The 15,502-nt window shown below is 36.2% G+C and overlaps 1 protein-coding gene across 3 annotated transcripts; it reads left to right on the top strand.

Annotated features, from left to right (window-relative positions):
- Nucleotides 8,795-15,489, top strand: LOC109824240 (protein NRT1/ PTR FAMILY 2.13-like). Of its 3 annotated transcripts, XM_020390780.1 has the most exons (5): nt 8,795-9,072; nt 10,343-10,560; nt 13,672-14,252; nt 14,433-14,873; nt 14,937-15,489. In XM_020390780.1, the coding sequence occupies exons 1-5, from the start codon at nt 8,913-8,915 to the stop codon at nt 15,352-15,354; spliced, it is 1,818 nt and encodes a 605-aa protein (XP_020246369.1). In that variant the 5' UTR covers nt 8,795-8,912; the 3' UTR covers nt 15,355-15,489. The 3 variants fall into 3 exon arrangements, with proteins under 3 accessions (XP_020246369.1, XP_020246368.1, XP_020246370.1); XM_020390779.1 differs by having other exon boundaries at nt 8,796-9,072; nt 14,433-15,489; XM_020390781.1 differs by lacking the exon at nt 10,343-10,560 and having other exon boundaries at nt 8,963-9,072; nt 14,433-15,489.

Raw genomic sequence — 15,502 nt, 5'->3', positions numbered from 1 at the left:
CGCCGCCAGAGACGAATCGGAGCAAAGGGGGAAAAAGCCAAAACCCTAGGTCGACGGGGGAGGGGCTTTTATAGACGGAATTGACAGGCTGGCGACAGCCTGTCGCCAGCCACGCGAGCGTCCCTCTTTGACGCCAAGGTCGGAGGCCCCGAACGCAGAGGTCGGCATCGCCAAACGCAGAGGTCGGATCCCTGTGACGCAGAGTTCGAACCGCCAAAACGCCGAGGTCAAAAGGGGTTCGAACGCAGAGCTCGAGCTCGCCTGCGACCATCGAAGCTCACCTGGGCTACGCCTCCAGCTTCGCCTGCGTCGACATCGAGCTCGTCGGAGCTCCTCGCCGGCGCTCCTCATCGGAAATGAGGTTTGATCTACACCCTCATCCTAACAATATTATCGGGGGTCTCTTCACAATTAACCCATTTTTGTGGTACTTAATTTCTTCATCTAATTAGATCAATGAACCAAAGGGTCTCAATCTACAATGATGGCAAGAATATTCACATGTGGACTAGTGACATCAAGAAATTTGCAAAAGAATAATCTAAAATAACCTATAATGACAATATAGTGTGCTCAATTAGAAACTTATAAAGTGAACAAATAAATGGACAACTTGCGGGCATCTTTTCTTAATTTAAAGAAGGCCATAGAATAACTAGCTAGAATGATCAGCGGCCAAGAGGCCTAATCCATGCTTTTCCTTCTTTAACTACGAACAATTTCTTTTTAAATGAGAAATTTAATGTAGCCAATCATGTGGGCTCTTGACACAAAGCAAAATTTAATCCATGCTCTTCCTTTCTTTTAACTACCAACAATTTCCTTTAAAATGAGCAATTGATGTACTCAATTCAAAGCTTTGTGTAGGGGACTGGAGAAATACTAAGAATTGACCTCAAGCAAGAGCGGAAGTTATAATAAACTACTTTATCTCTTTCTTCTTTTGCTTGAATGCCAACTACAAGAAATCTGATATTTAACGATCAAAATTAGTGAAGGGACCAGTTGACCGTCATTAATGTGTGTAAAATAACGACGGTTTAAAAGCCCTTCATCTAGTTATCACAATTATTAGAGTAATGATGTGAGATGAGATAACGGTTTTCTAATCCCTTCGTTGATTTGGTTCTAATACCGTCATTATTGGGTCTCCTAAAAGACGAAGGAGTCAATTACCTTTACTAATCATAACTCCTAATCTTAACTGGATTATTATTGAAAATAATATAAAAAACCCAAAACCCAAACCTCCAATTAACCGCAATTAATTATAAACTAAACCCTAATAACAAACTCTAGCGCCTGCTATTCATTGATTTCACGCCTCCGCTGCCTTGTTTCAACTCTCCTCCGCTGCCTTGTTTCAACTCTCCTCCGCCGCCTTGTTCATCTATTCAACGCCTCCGCGCTGCCTCCTATTCATCTATTCAACTCCTCGCCCGCCGCCCCACAGTCTCCCGCCGACTCATATCATCGCTCGCCGCTGCCTCAGTGCAGCCCTAGATCCGCCGCCGACCAAGCAAACCTCGCACCTCAGCGCAACCTCTAGCTCCGCCCCACCGCCGGCCTCGTCCCAGAACCACCGCCGCACCGTCCTAGTGCCACCCCACCGCCGCGTTTTCCCCAAGTTCGACGGTAAGGAACAAATCCCTGTTTGGTTTAATTTTCACTTAAGTACCTATAGTTTCCCCAACTTTGCAATTAATATACCCTTGTTTTGTTTAATTGCACTAAAGTACCTATAGTTGTATACAGATCTTATACAACTTGCAATTAATTCACTGCATATATTCCAATTAATATACCTTGCAATTAATTGCTATAGGTGTATCCAATTAATATACCTTGCTTAGTAAAAATCGGTTTTTTATGTTGTACAATTTTCACTCAATTATCCATAGTCTACCCTAATTGCAGTTGTACCCCCCGACTTAGCGTCCATCGCCTCCATTTTCTAATATCTTCAACTTGGAACTAACAGTTTATTGATTTATTTATGACAAAAGGAAGGTTGGTTTCATGTCTTGAGCTAGTTATCAGGCCACCTACTTGCATGTTGAGGAATTTAATGGCTTTGATGCAGCCTGATTTTACTTCAGCAATGTTTGAGGAGTTTATAGCCTTGAGGTAGCCTGAATTTTCTCCATCAAAGCTCACTTCGAAGTTTTACTTATTGTTTATTATCCTCTTTAATTGTGTATATGTTTCTTCTGTGATTAGTTTTGGTTCTAATGGGGTTGAACTCCTCAATGAGTGATGATGAATCTTGAACTTTGATTTGGTGTCACCAGGGTTTTTACCTTATGGGAAACCGAAGCCCTTTCCATTGTTATGATTTTTTTTGTAATTGTATCAAGGAGGTTATTTTTCCTTAAATATAACCATTTAAACATCTTAAATAACAGCTTTTTGAGTTACAAAATATCCGGTCTTTTTATAAGATCCGGTTATAATGAAAATCAAAGAAAATAAAAGAAAGATTATAACTTTTTATCCTTGTTTGTCGAACAAATCACGAGCTCATGTTTTGCGGTTGCTCGCTTTGTGGGTTCTTCGCCTGCGCCGGGTTTTATCCGTGGACCACCGCGCGATCTAGATCCGGTCGGATCTACGCAGTACGACGGGTATTATTCCACGACAACCAAAATCAAAGAAAAGCTGTAATGATTATACAAGTCCCTAAATTCGTCAATCAAATGGATTAAATGACTCCAGCTATACCTCAATGTTAAAACATGCTCTGGCTCAGAGCCGGCAATTAGTGCACGTTTGCATCAAACAAAAGGCATAGTAAACACTGACCTACTTCAACACTTCTGGTATATTAAGTCATCAGTCCCGTGCATTCTATCCCATATTTTAGCAAGGTCGAAGTTTTATAAATTTCTGTACATCTTTCAACAAGTTGGGGGTTGTAAAAAATCATTGCATTTGCCTAAATTTGCAGTTGAGGATCAGAGAATGGCCTTGAAGTAGTAGTAAGCCCGTTTGTTGTTTTCTAGATTAATGCATGGCAGCTGGGATATTGAAAAGGTTTTGCTGATGAGGGAAAATAATGTTGGTCAAGCACTTCAAATAATCCAAACACGTGTTTGATTGCTTCCATAGATTCTCTATGTAGACTAATGCATATAAGGACAATATCAGGACAAAATTATTCGTTTTATAGTATTAAGGATGCTTGGATGACTGTTGGGTGACTAATAGGAGTTTGCCATGAACTAATCAAATGGAATAAGGACATGTAGAGAAATGTTGACAATGCAATGAGTTCTCTGTAATAAAAGGGAAAGGAAGAGGAGTTATATGCCAATAAAAAACTTCTAGGCCTGGTATTTAGGTTCCACTAGAAAAATGGAATCGCATGCTTGTCAGACACATGCGTAGAGGCATGCCATCATTTTCTTGCAAGATCAGATATATTATCGTATCTTGTTTGTTCAGTTGTCACTATTTTTTTTTGAAATAAATCTGTCTGCCTGAGCTTTCTCTTGATTAGATGCTGAAATGTGATATAAAACTTGGCATATGGAACATCATTTTTAGTTGTCAAGTTTTTTTTTGTTTGAAGAACTTCAAAAATTTCTTGATCCACTAGCAGAGTTGACCATAAAATTTTATCACCTATTATACATATGGAAAGTTGTTGAGTGTTTTTTGTTTGAAGAATTTCAGAAATTTGTTGATCCACTAGCAGAACAACCATTACATTTTATCACATATTGTACACATGGATAGGTGTATATATAAGTTTTAAAGTCTGTTTATATATCATAGGCAATTTAATTTATACTGCTGTAATCATGATACACAATAGGATTCCAAAAATCTCGCAGCTACGCCTGAGATGAGATATTGCATTGACATCAAGACATAAATGTTATGACATTAGAGTATGATTTAGGGTAGAGACTTCTAGTATCACCAACTGCATTTCACATGTACGAGGCAGGAGGTAATACTAACCAGTAGGTTTGGAACTTGAGCATGCAGTTTTACTTATTGGCAGTTTTACTTATTGCAATTTTTGTGCTATAGAAAAGGAGCTCTCTATTGCTTCATTTGAGTATATATATATATATATATATATATATATATATATATATTTAAATTATCTTTTAATCTTGATGTATAGAAAGCAAGCCAACAAAATACACTTAACAGAGGCAAAAGAAAGATGCTCCACCACACGGGCAGCAAATCCTTTAGACAAATTGTGTGGGAATTGGTATACATTCAAAACTAATTTCTTATTTATTTATAACTACTTTGTTTTTTAGTTTGATGTTGTACTCATTTTTATTTAATATTTGAATAAGGGTGGCAAGTCAGGAAATCCACCTGATGTGGCAAAAATGTTTCATGAAACTCGAAAGAAAGCTAATGAAACACTAGAAAATGGGGATCAAGATAAATATGTAAGTAGAATATGTGTTTAAGTTTGATAATGATGCATTATATAGTACTAACATATGAATTTAATTTTTATAGGATGAAATTGTTCAAGTCAAACAAGCAAACCCGTCACTTTCTGACATTGAGATAGTTGAGAAAATCTGGGGGAAGCAATCTCATGGTCACATCACTGTATTTGGTGGTGGGACAACTTTAAAAGATTTGAGAGAACCACTCCCTAGTCGATCTGATCTGAAAGCACGGGTTGTAGAAGAAAAGAAAAAGAACCAGATGCTTCAACAACGCTTAGATGATCAGGAGCAACAACAACAAAGGATGTCTGAGTTGGAGTCGCAAGTAAAAGCTATGCAAGAACTTTTTTTTAGGCAATCACCTTCATTGACTCCTCAAACTCGAGAACATGTGCATGACTAGGTAATTATTTTTTGTAAAATCTCGTATATACTTTTATGATTGACTACTTGCACTAAAAAATGTGATTTTTACTTAATAAGATAATATTTGCTTAATTAATATTTCTTAATTATGTGATTTTTTTTTAAATTTTCAGGCTATCCATACAAGATTAGGAGGGGGGTAGCTCGAGTCTTCTTTTGATGATGATTAGAGATGAAAGAATGTGTCTTTCCCAAACTTTTATTTTAATTTGTTTTAGATAGTTTCATGTATTTTTTTGGAACAATTAGGATATTAACTCAGCTTGTTATTAGTATTGAATATTTGAGGATGGTGGAATTTTATTTATTGATGTTATTAATGAATGGAATTTTTATTTTTCCTCTTATTCATTATTGGATATTTTTAATATATTTTTGTTGTGAATCTTAGTGTCAGGTTGAGAATAATATGATAGTTGCCTATTAATAAAAAAATTATTTTTAATATATATTAGAAATTTGTAGTCTACAATGACGGTTTTATAAACCGTATTTTGTTCATCAACGAAGGGAAAGCACCGTCGTTGATGGGTTACTAATTACCCATTATAAGGACTTTTACGACGGTATCCAACCGTCATTAATTAGTCTTCAACGATGGGAAAATATTCCCGTAACTAATGGTCACAACGGGAAAATATCCCCGTAACTAATGGTAACGACAGGAAAATATCCCCGTAACTAATGGTAACGACGGGAAAATATCCCGTCACTAATGGTAACGACGGGAAAATATCCCCGTCAATGATGGTAACGACGGTGATAATTACCGTCGTAAATATTAATGACGGTAATATGTTTCGTCGTTATAGACTTTATAACGACGGGTATTATATCCCCGTCGTAAATATTAATGACGGTAATATGTTTCGTCGTTATAGACTTTATAACGACGGGTATTATATCCCTTCGTGACCCTTTAGCGAAGAGGGCTTCAACGACGGGTGACGAAGGGATTTTTCCCCGTCGTTAGCATACAATAACGACGATTTTCAGCTCTTTAACGAAGGGAAATCCCTTCGTTAAAGATGTAATTTCTTGTAGTGTTGGTTTATTTTTAAAGGTAAGAAAGGAGATGAAATGAGATGAGTTGGAAGATAAAAATAATATTTTATTGGATGTTGTGGGTGAGTTTTAAGGATGGAAATGGATAAAAATACTATTTTATTGATTTCCTTAATTGTACCGATTTCTTTTTCTTGATTTTTAGGAAACCAACCAAACGGACCCTTCCTCAAAAAAAAAAAAAATTGATTTCCTTAAGTATGTGTCACATCATCTAATAATATACCTCCAACTCATCTCATCTTATCTATTTTCTTATTTTTAAAAATGAACCAAACACAAACAACCTTAAAACATCATCCAATAATATACCTCCAATTCATTTCATTATTTTTTTAACCAACCAAACAACCTCAAAACAATTTTTTTTTAAAATCACTCACATCATCCAATAATAAGATGACAACTCATCTCATTTTATCTCCTATTCTATAATTTCTTTCTTTTTTAAACCAACCAAACAACCTCAAAACAATTATTATAGGAAATAGGTTTCCTATTCTTTAATTTCCCAAAAAATTTTGCGAAACGAACAGCCCCTAAATCCAGCAGGTCCCAGAGCCAACTTAAATATATGACTCACACATTATACACGTTCGCCTATTATTAATCAAATCTTTAGGAATCTTTCATTAAGGCCCTATCATCCTACTAACACAATGCGCTAGCTGCTAGTAATTACTTTGATTTAGACTAGCGACGACTCGCGCGTACTGATCAAACAAGCACGCTCTGATCGATTTGTTGGGTTTTATGTGCACCGCAGATCAACCACGTCGGCACGATTAGTGAAGCCAGCAGTAATAGTAAGATAGGGCAGCAGGTCCCTCAATTTGTAAAAGAAATTGTTTAATTATCGTCGCTGACAGCTGTCATCTGCATGCCTCGCCAAAATTCTATCGCCGTTTAAAGCCCGATGAAGCTGCCCGTCGCAATCAATCCAATAAACATCTATCAAGATTCAACTTAAGTTAGTGTTTTTATTTTTATTTTTAAGGACCATAATCATAATCATGATGAAAGAAGTGGTGAAAAGTTAACAATAAACACCTACATGCTGCAGTATCCACCAACCGCAGACCCATAAATGTTACTGCAGTAATACTGTAGCAATAGTGCGCACCTGCCACAAACTCACGTATATATAGCTCTTCCCAGCCTTAAGTTCAGATCATCCCATTGTCTCCAATTAAGAGTGGAAAAAAGAGAGAGACTCAGAGAGAAAGAAAGAAAGAAAATTAGACAGTGTTTCTTCTTGGAAAGAGAGATTGCAACTCTTAAATTTTTCTCATAGTGGATTATTCTATCTTTGCCCATGGTTTTTATCCCAAATCCATTTAGGGGGTTTTCCACGTAAATGTGTGTTCATTTTATTACTTACGTTCTATTATTCGCTGAGACTTTGCTCTATTGGGCCCCAGGTTTGTCCTAAGAATGACGCAGCGCAGAAGTAGTAGCATCGGAATCCACCGAGGATAATCTTCGAATCCACGAAGAGCTTGGAATCCACAAAGTAAATATTAAAGAAAAACAAAATTTTATTAATCAAAAGTTATACCTCTAGGACTTACAAGACCCTACTTAAATAGAAAAGAAACAAGACTTTTACAAGGACCCAAACTCCTACAATGACTCTAACTTACCAAAAATAGTAAAAGAATTCCTAAAATATTAAAACTCCTAAAAAGACTCCTTACGACTAGGAAAGTCCACCGGTCAAATCTGAGATCAAATCTGTTTTGTTTCCTAATCAAAACAGACTCTTAAAGCATTACTAAAAATAGTAAAAAACGGACAAAAATGCAGATATCCCTCAAACCGTAAGGAATTTGGCGAAACGAATGAAGCAAACCAAACCTTTGGGGGTAGGTTTGGATGGTTCCATCTCGTCGAGATAGTCGGTTTTCATATATAATCCGTCCAATTCCGACGTACGGTTTGAAAGTTATGACCGTTTCTTCGAAACAAATTATTTTCTTCGACCAAACCCGTATTTGGGCTTGCGACTGTCCCACTTTGATATAAACGTGCATGTCGTGTGTTCTACATCAAACAAGAAGATGACAATTAGACTACAACTTGAAATAACCAACGGGTGGTGAGCTACATATCAACTCTCCGGTCAAATTTGGATAGGAAAATTTAAACCCGCTAATTGTGTAGAAAAAAGGGCGACAAGATGCGCATGCATGTAAATCAGTAAATGGCATGACGAGGGCAAGAACCGGTGCTTTTGCTCAAAAGAGTAGTCCAAGTATTTTCTCCCGTCGTATGTAACAAGTCTATTATGTCCTCATCGTCGGACACGACACCGAACGCATTAATTTGGAACTCAGGCCCACACCTCCACTTGATTAAACGCATTCCCCATCTACTGACAAAAAATGATATTAATTTTGTTCAGAATTCAGTTCTGCAAGCAAACAAATTAGGGGTTTTATAGGCCCAATGATAAGTCCCCTTCCTAGTCTCCACTCAATTTTCAAAGGAACGTCGTAGCTGAAGAGAGAGAAAAATCCTATGACTCCCTGTATGGAAAAATATATGGGGAAATAGGGGTAAAAATAACTCATGACGATTTTGTAATAATTTTGATGCATACATCACTATCAACTATTTACAGCGTCTATCAGTATGATTGTTATCGATGAAATCCCTATTAGTATCGTGGACCGGAACTCATTGAAAATCTAATTGTATTGATAGCTAATAGTGATGTGTCCATCAATACTCTCGGTAGGCTAGACGTCTGCTCTACCTCCCTGTATGAATTTCTAGGACCCTCTATAGGATATATATTTTGTCCACGTGAGCTAGCAGCCTTCACATTATATTGCACAAGCTGTGACCTCACCCTTTGCGTCTTCTTCCCTCTGTCGCCATAGTCTCACCGAATCTGAGCTTAATTTCGGCAATTTATAAGACCCTCATTTGTGCTCAAAGAGAAGCAGTCGACTCCAGAGTAGGAGGAGGAGACTAGCTAATAAATTAAGAATGAAGAAATCTTTGTTCTTCAGTCCTCTGTTTTACTACCTAAGGTGCGCACAACCGTCTTCTTCTTCAAACTCTAAAGAGGCAGAAAAGGAGGAGGATTTGAAAACTGAAGCAGAGAAAAGGAGACCGAGAGGATGGAAATGCATGCCCTATATCATTGGTATATCCTTCTATTCTCAGATTAATATATATGTTGTGCGCCAATTTAGGCTCACATTTGGCTCATTTAATTCTAATTCTCTGCATTTGATTTTAGTTAATTCTATATTACCAAAGTAAACCAAATAATTAACAAACAAGGTTGTTAATTTTTCATCTAACAATTATGTTATGTTGATTTTCATTCACCAGCAGACAAGTAACTTTTTATATTCGACGCATGAACAAATAGAACTTTACTAGGTGTATATTCGATTCTTTTGTAGACAAATAACGTTTAATATTCATTTAAACTTTGATTGCTTATAATCTACACAGTTATGTTAAGTGTTAACCCATTATATTTCATACTTAAGTTTTATACTAATTTTGACTGGCTTAAAAAGATGTCAGTACTTGTTTAACCAGATATTCAAATTATATATCTATACATCATAAGTATAAAGGAATAACTTTCCTTTATGAATTTAAATCATATTGAAAAAAATATATATATATTTCTTAAGCAAAATGAAAGCATGTTTTTAACCAAATAAAAAAAGCATCTTCTTAATAATAAAGTTCAGTATTTATAAACTAAACTTATTAATCAGCTAGATATAATTTAATATTCAAGTAATATTCATGAATATTCAAAAAAAAATCCATGCTCGAATTTATAATTAAAGAAAAATCAGAGAAGGATATTCAATTCGATGTTGGATACGAATTTGAAGATCTTCAGCCAGTACAAATACAAATGACTTTGCTGATGATAGTAAGTAACGGTAGTTTAATTATAGAATTTTTAGATAACATGAAATCTAAATGTCACTTTTCACAACTTTGGATTGGTCTATCAAGCGCCTGTTCGGTTGCCCGAAAAATAGAAAAAAGTATTAGGGGAAACCCAATTCGTATAACATTTTTTTATTTTATTTTATTTAGTTTGATTCTCACTTTGAAAATTAACCAAGAGGGTGGGTATAGTGATGTGGCCACCCCCTGCGGTTATTGTCGTAGGAAATCGCTTAAAATCATTTCCTGGTGTTTCTCTTCTTTGATTATCGTTTTTATTTCCACGGGGTTTCTAGCAAATTAACCAATATTTATGCAGCCCCTGAAGAGAGTCCATCTTAATTACTCCCTCTCTCTCTTTCCGACAAACACCTAGCTTACTAATTAAAACTCGTATAACATTAATCATGAGTACAGCTTAATTAATTTTGTTAATTCATTCGTATATAGATGCGTGCGCCTTTTTCATTCATTTGCGCTAGCTGTACGTATAGGTAACGAGACGTTCGAGAAGGTGGCGTCGGTTGGGCTTCTCTCCAACTTCACCGTGTATCTGGTGAAGGAGTTCAAGATGCAGCAGGTGTCCGCAGCAAATCTTGCCAACATCTTCTTTGGTACGACAAACTTCGCGCCGCTGCTGGGGGCCTTCGTCTCTGACGCGTACTGGGGCAGATTTCGTACCCTCGCCTACTCCTCGATTGCTTCCTTCATAGTACCCTTCGTCATCTCCCCTAACCCCACGATTCATTCTTTTAATTTGGCCATTAATTATTACATCGACACATAAACAAAGAAGTAATTAATAAGTCAAATAACCCACTGATGCAAGAGTTGGTACGTCAACCGCAACCACAATCTGTAGATCTCTGGAGTGCACAGGTGGAGGGGGTTTCACAATAGTTTATATACCAGACGCGAATTTGGAGTACCTTCCCCGTTAAGAAAAAAAAAAAATTAGTAGAGAGGATATTACTTTATTATCATTAGTTGTTGATTTACCTAGCGGGTATTTATGATTCATAATAAATTTAAAATCCCATGTCAAAGAAAAATCACAATTACGTACAAATAAATTCAACGAATACCGTTCATTCCCTATATTAATAACTCATGTTTGTTTCATTTCCAAAGAATAAAAAAAGAACCATCATAGAGAGAGAGAGAAAAAAAGTTGAGCTGGCAAATATGTTAATTTTTTAGCACATTTCCAAGCCAAAAGATAGGATTTGTGTTGTCCAAAAAAGTCATTGTTTTCTCTCTTTTTAAGAAATGTTTTCTTAAAAAAATTGAAACAAACCTAACTTTTGGAATCCTATAATAGCCCAAAACCTACTTTTTATTCTAAAAATACTACTTTCCTAAAATTTTTGCCCAAACAAACAGCCCCCTAGCATGCGTGTGTAAGTAGGAGGACAACTACCTATTAATTATGACTATTAAGTTAGTCCCAAAGTGATATGTTCCCTTAAAAAAATCGTCCTGTGATATGCACCTAATATATACAAAGATGTTCGGGACTAGTATAATACACATGTTTTACATGTGAATGTACATATTTTAACTTTTGATTTTTTTTTATTTATTAGTAAAACTATGTGTTAAATAAATAAAATTGCATAATAAGATTGCTTAAAAAATGTATGAATTAATTATTATTGTGTAGTTGTTGTAATTAAACGTTTTTCTTATAATGATCGCCCAGTGTTAATCTCTTTTAAATAAGTTACCAAAATCTAAAATCATTCCTGAATAAAATAATCAATTCCATAAGTTCTCTTAATTATGCCCCTCCAACTTGAAAGTTGTTAACTTGACTCTAAATTAACTAAGTTGCATTAATCTTGCTAGTTTTTCCCTCATGTTCCTTAGATAGTTACATTGATATACGCAATATATTATAATAATTACTTCTCATTATAATTATTCAATAGGGTATATATGTAATATACTATTATGAACTTTCAACCCCTATGAACTTTTAAAATCACAATAAACTCCTAATGGCTTTTTTGTTTCAAAGAAAACCCTAATAACTTTCTGAATTTTGTAGATAACCCCTATAAATTAGAACTGAAAATATCATAAAAAGGCATTTTGAAGTTATTACCGGGTTTGGTGTAATTTGTCTAAAAGAAATTGGGGGCTTTCTACCAAAGTTAATAGGGGTTTAGTGTGATTTTAAAAGTTCATACGGTCTATTTACTACAAAATGCTAAAAGTTCATGGGGGTTTACTGTAATTTACCTTATTTATTATTATAATTCTTAGTTCAAGTAACATTATTAAAATAAGTATACCATCTATATACTATAAAATATTTATCTAATTTAATTTTTTTAATTATGCTCTTAAATAATTTAGTACTATAAATATTTTATAAATTTTCATTATACTAGTATTAACAATTAATAGTACTATTATTAATATTAAATAACTTTTTTGTAAAAAGGTTAGTAGTCAATCATTACCAAGTATAGATTATTCAGTATCATGTAATAATCTTTAAAAAATACTCTAAAAATAATATTAAATTATTTATTTAATATATTTAATTATATAATACTAATAAAAATAGTGTAATTCATAATTTATGTGATATGATTAAAATAATTATAGCATTTATGTGATTAAATATTAATTATATTTATTTTGTTGCTCGTTGATTATTTTTAATAGTATTTAGTATTATATTATTCTATTATATTATTATTTTAATTATTTTATTTTAATTCATAGATAATTATTATAATAATTTAATTGGTTACTACTAATAATTGTGTATACTTATTTTATAAATTGTTTTATTTTATTGTTTTTAAATAATTAATAGTTATAATATTATTGATAATTATAATTATTTAGTAAGGTGAGGAGGTGCATAATCAATAAGATGTTATATTTTTTTAATTAAAGATTAATTAGAAAGAATGACATAGTTAAAATTGATCAAAATTTTGAGAGGACAAAAAAGAAAATGATTCAAATCCGTCACAACAGCATTAGTTGATAGTTTTCCAACTTTTGGTGAAGCCTAATCCCCATGTGATATGTTCCCTTAAAAAAAAAAACCGTTATTTGCACCTAGAGGGTGTTTAGGAAGACTTATTTTTAAAAGCTTATAAGTTATGTTGGCTTTTTGTTGCTTTTAGTTTTTATGATAAAAATATTAAAAAAATTATTTGGGTAGAGTAGTAATTTGTTTGGTCAAACTTAGCTTATACAGGTGAGCTTATAAGCTATTTTTTTTTAAAAGCTGGGGTACACCAGCTTTTGAAAATGACACTTACAAGCTAACTTATTTATTACTTTGCCAAATAGGTAGAAATAAAAAAGCTAGCTTAAAAGCTAGTTTGATCAAGAAATAAGCCTCCCCAAACACCATCCTAACCTATACAAAGACGCTTATTCGGTTTTATAGAGACGGATGTAATTATCGTGCACTGCACACCGAGCCCCAAATAAGCATCCAATGAAGGCCCAATTAAACAATGGGCTCTGATTCACACTTGCTTGGAATTGAAGGGCCATATTTAGAAGATGGACTAGCTCGGCAAGTTCAATTGGGCTAATTGACTCGATGATTAACCTTATTTGAGCCACGAGCCTAAGCAGATTGAACCATGTATATAACTATTGTGCTCCAATCCAACGCGAGATTGAATCTCACCACCTGCACTTTTCTAATCTAAACTTACGAATTCGGGACACTTATTAATAATAATTAGAAAGGATTTGTGCGGTATCAGATGCATTACAAATAGGAAACTGCACTCGGCTGGTATATTAATATGGCATCTTTTTCGTTTGTTCTTCTCATCTTCAGGGAATGTTGACAATGACGTTGAGCGCCTCAATCCCCCAGCTGAAACCATCAGATTGCAGTGAAGCAGACCAGAGTGCCGGCCACTGCAAAGGCCCATCTGACCTGCAATACAGCATCCTATTCCTCGCCCTCGGTCTACTGGCCGTTGGCGCAGGCGGAGTTCGGCCATGCAGCCTCCCCTTTGGCGTAGACCAGTTCGATCGCACTACCGAAAAAGGCCAGAGAGGACTCAACAGCTTCTTTAATTGGTACTACTTCACCTCGACGGCAGCGATGGTAACGTCCATGACCTTCATTGTCTACATTCAGAACAGCGTCAGTTGGCCCATTGGCTTCGCGATTCCAACGGGTTTCATGCTCCTCTCCGTAGTCGCCTTCTTCCTCGGTACCAAGCTCTATGTCTACGTCGCCCCCGAAGGAAGTGTTTTCTCTAGTATCGCCCAGGTGTTTGTCGCCGCGTTCAAGAAGAGAAAACTCCAAGTCCCGTCTCCAGACGATGTGTTGAGTCAGGAGTCACGACTGTATTGCCCGTTCAATAGGAGCGAGAATGTCTCCAAGCTCCCCCTCACATTACAATTTAGGTAACTATTTCTTCACATCTTTGTATTAAGCGGCCGGGTGCTGGTGTATCCTCCACGGTCCTAATTGTGTCGGCCTGAGACGTATGTTCACGCACGCCAGGAGCACACCAGGTCCTGTTTACTGTTATGAATTTTACATAGCTAACATGATGCATGTTTTATTCTCCGTGTCAAATTCAGGTCGTTGAACAAAGCCGCTGTTGTATGCGATGGTGAGCTAAACCCAGAAGGTAATCCAGTGAATCCCTGGAGATTATGCAGCGTTCAGCAGATTGAGGAAGTGAAATGCTTGATAAGAATAATACCCATATGGGCTTCCGGAATCACATGCTTCGTCGCATTAGTCCAACAATTTACGTTCGCGATTCTTCAAGCCCTAACCATGGATCGCCATCTCGGCCCACACTTTCAAATCCCTGCAGGTTCTCTCGCCACCATCTCCATGCTAGCCTTAACCTTATTCATCCCTGTCTACGACCGTATCCTCATTCCCATCGTGAGAAGATTCACGAAGATTGAGTCGGGCATCACTCTTCTCCAACGGCAGGGAGTGGGTATATTCATCTCTGTACTGTCCATGATTGTTGCTGCGCTGATAGAACAAAAGAGGAGGATCTCCGCAGTGTCTCATGGGGGCACGTCTCCGTTATCGGTACTATGGCTCGTGCCACAACTAGTACTGATAGTGTCTCATGGGGGCACGTCTCCGTTATCGGTACTATGGCTCGTGCCACAACTAGTACTGATGGGAATAGCCGAGGCGTTCAATGCGATAGGTCAGATTGAGTTCTACAACAGGCAGTTTCCTGAGCATATGCAGACATTAGCAGGCTCCCTGTTCTTCTGCAGTCTTGCGGGAGCCAGCTATCTGAGTACTTTCGTTGTGACTATTGTGCAAAAGATCACCGAGGAAGGAGGACGAACGAGCTGGCTCGACAACGACATTAACAAGGGAAGAGTGGATTATTTCTATTATGTTATAGCCATCATGGGAGTATGTAATCTGTTCTATTTCCTTGTGTGTTCCCATTACTACCGATACAAGGGCACAGGCGGTCATGAAGTGAAGGAAGAGACTCGAAAAGAAGTGGAGCTTCCATGAATGGGAGTCAAATTGTTCTCTTTCAGGGTTTTATAGTTTGCTGCTCATATTGTATAGATAGTAGAGGATCAAAGAAGGAAATATGCTACACCTAAATATAAATTAATTTGTGCGGAGTTGGTGTATTATATATCATGTACTATTAGTA

The sequence above is a fragment of the Asparagus officinalis genome, chromosome 9 (genome assembly GCF_001876935.1).
Source record: "Asparagus officinalis chromosome 9, Aspof.V1, whole genome shotgun sequence".
Lineage (NCBI taxonomy): Eukaryota > Viridiplantae > Streptophyta > Magnoliopsida > Asparagales > Asparagaceae > Asparagus > Asparagus officinalis.
Note: the sequence above shows the minus strand (reverse complement) of the source record. Positions and strands in the feature narration are given on the sequence as shown.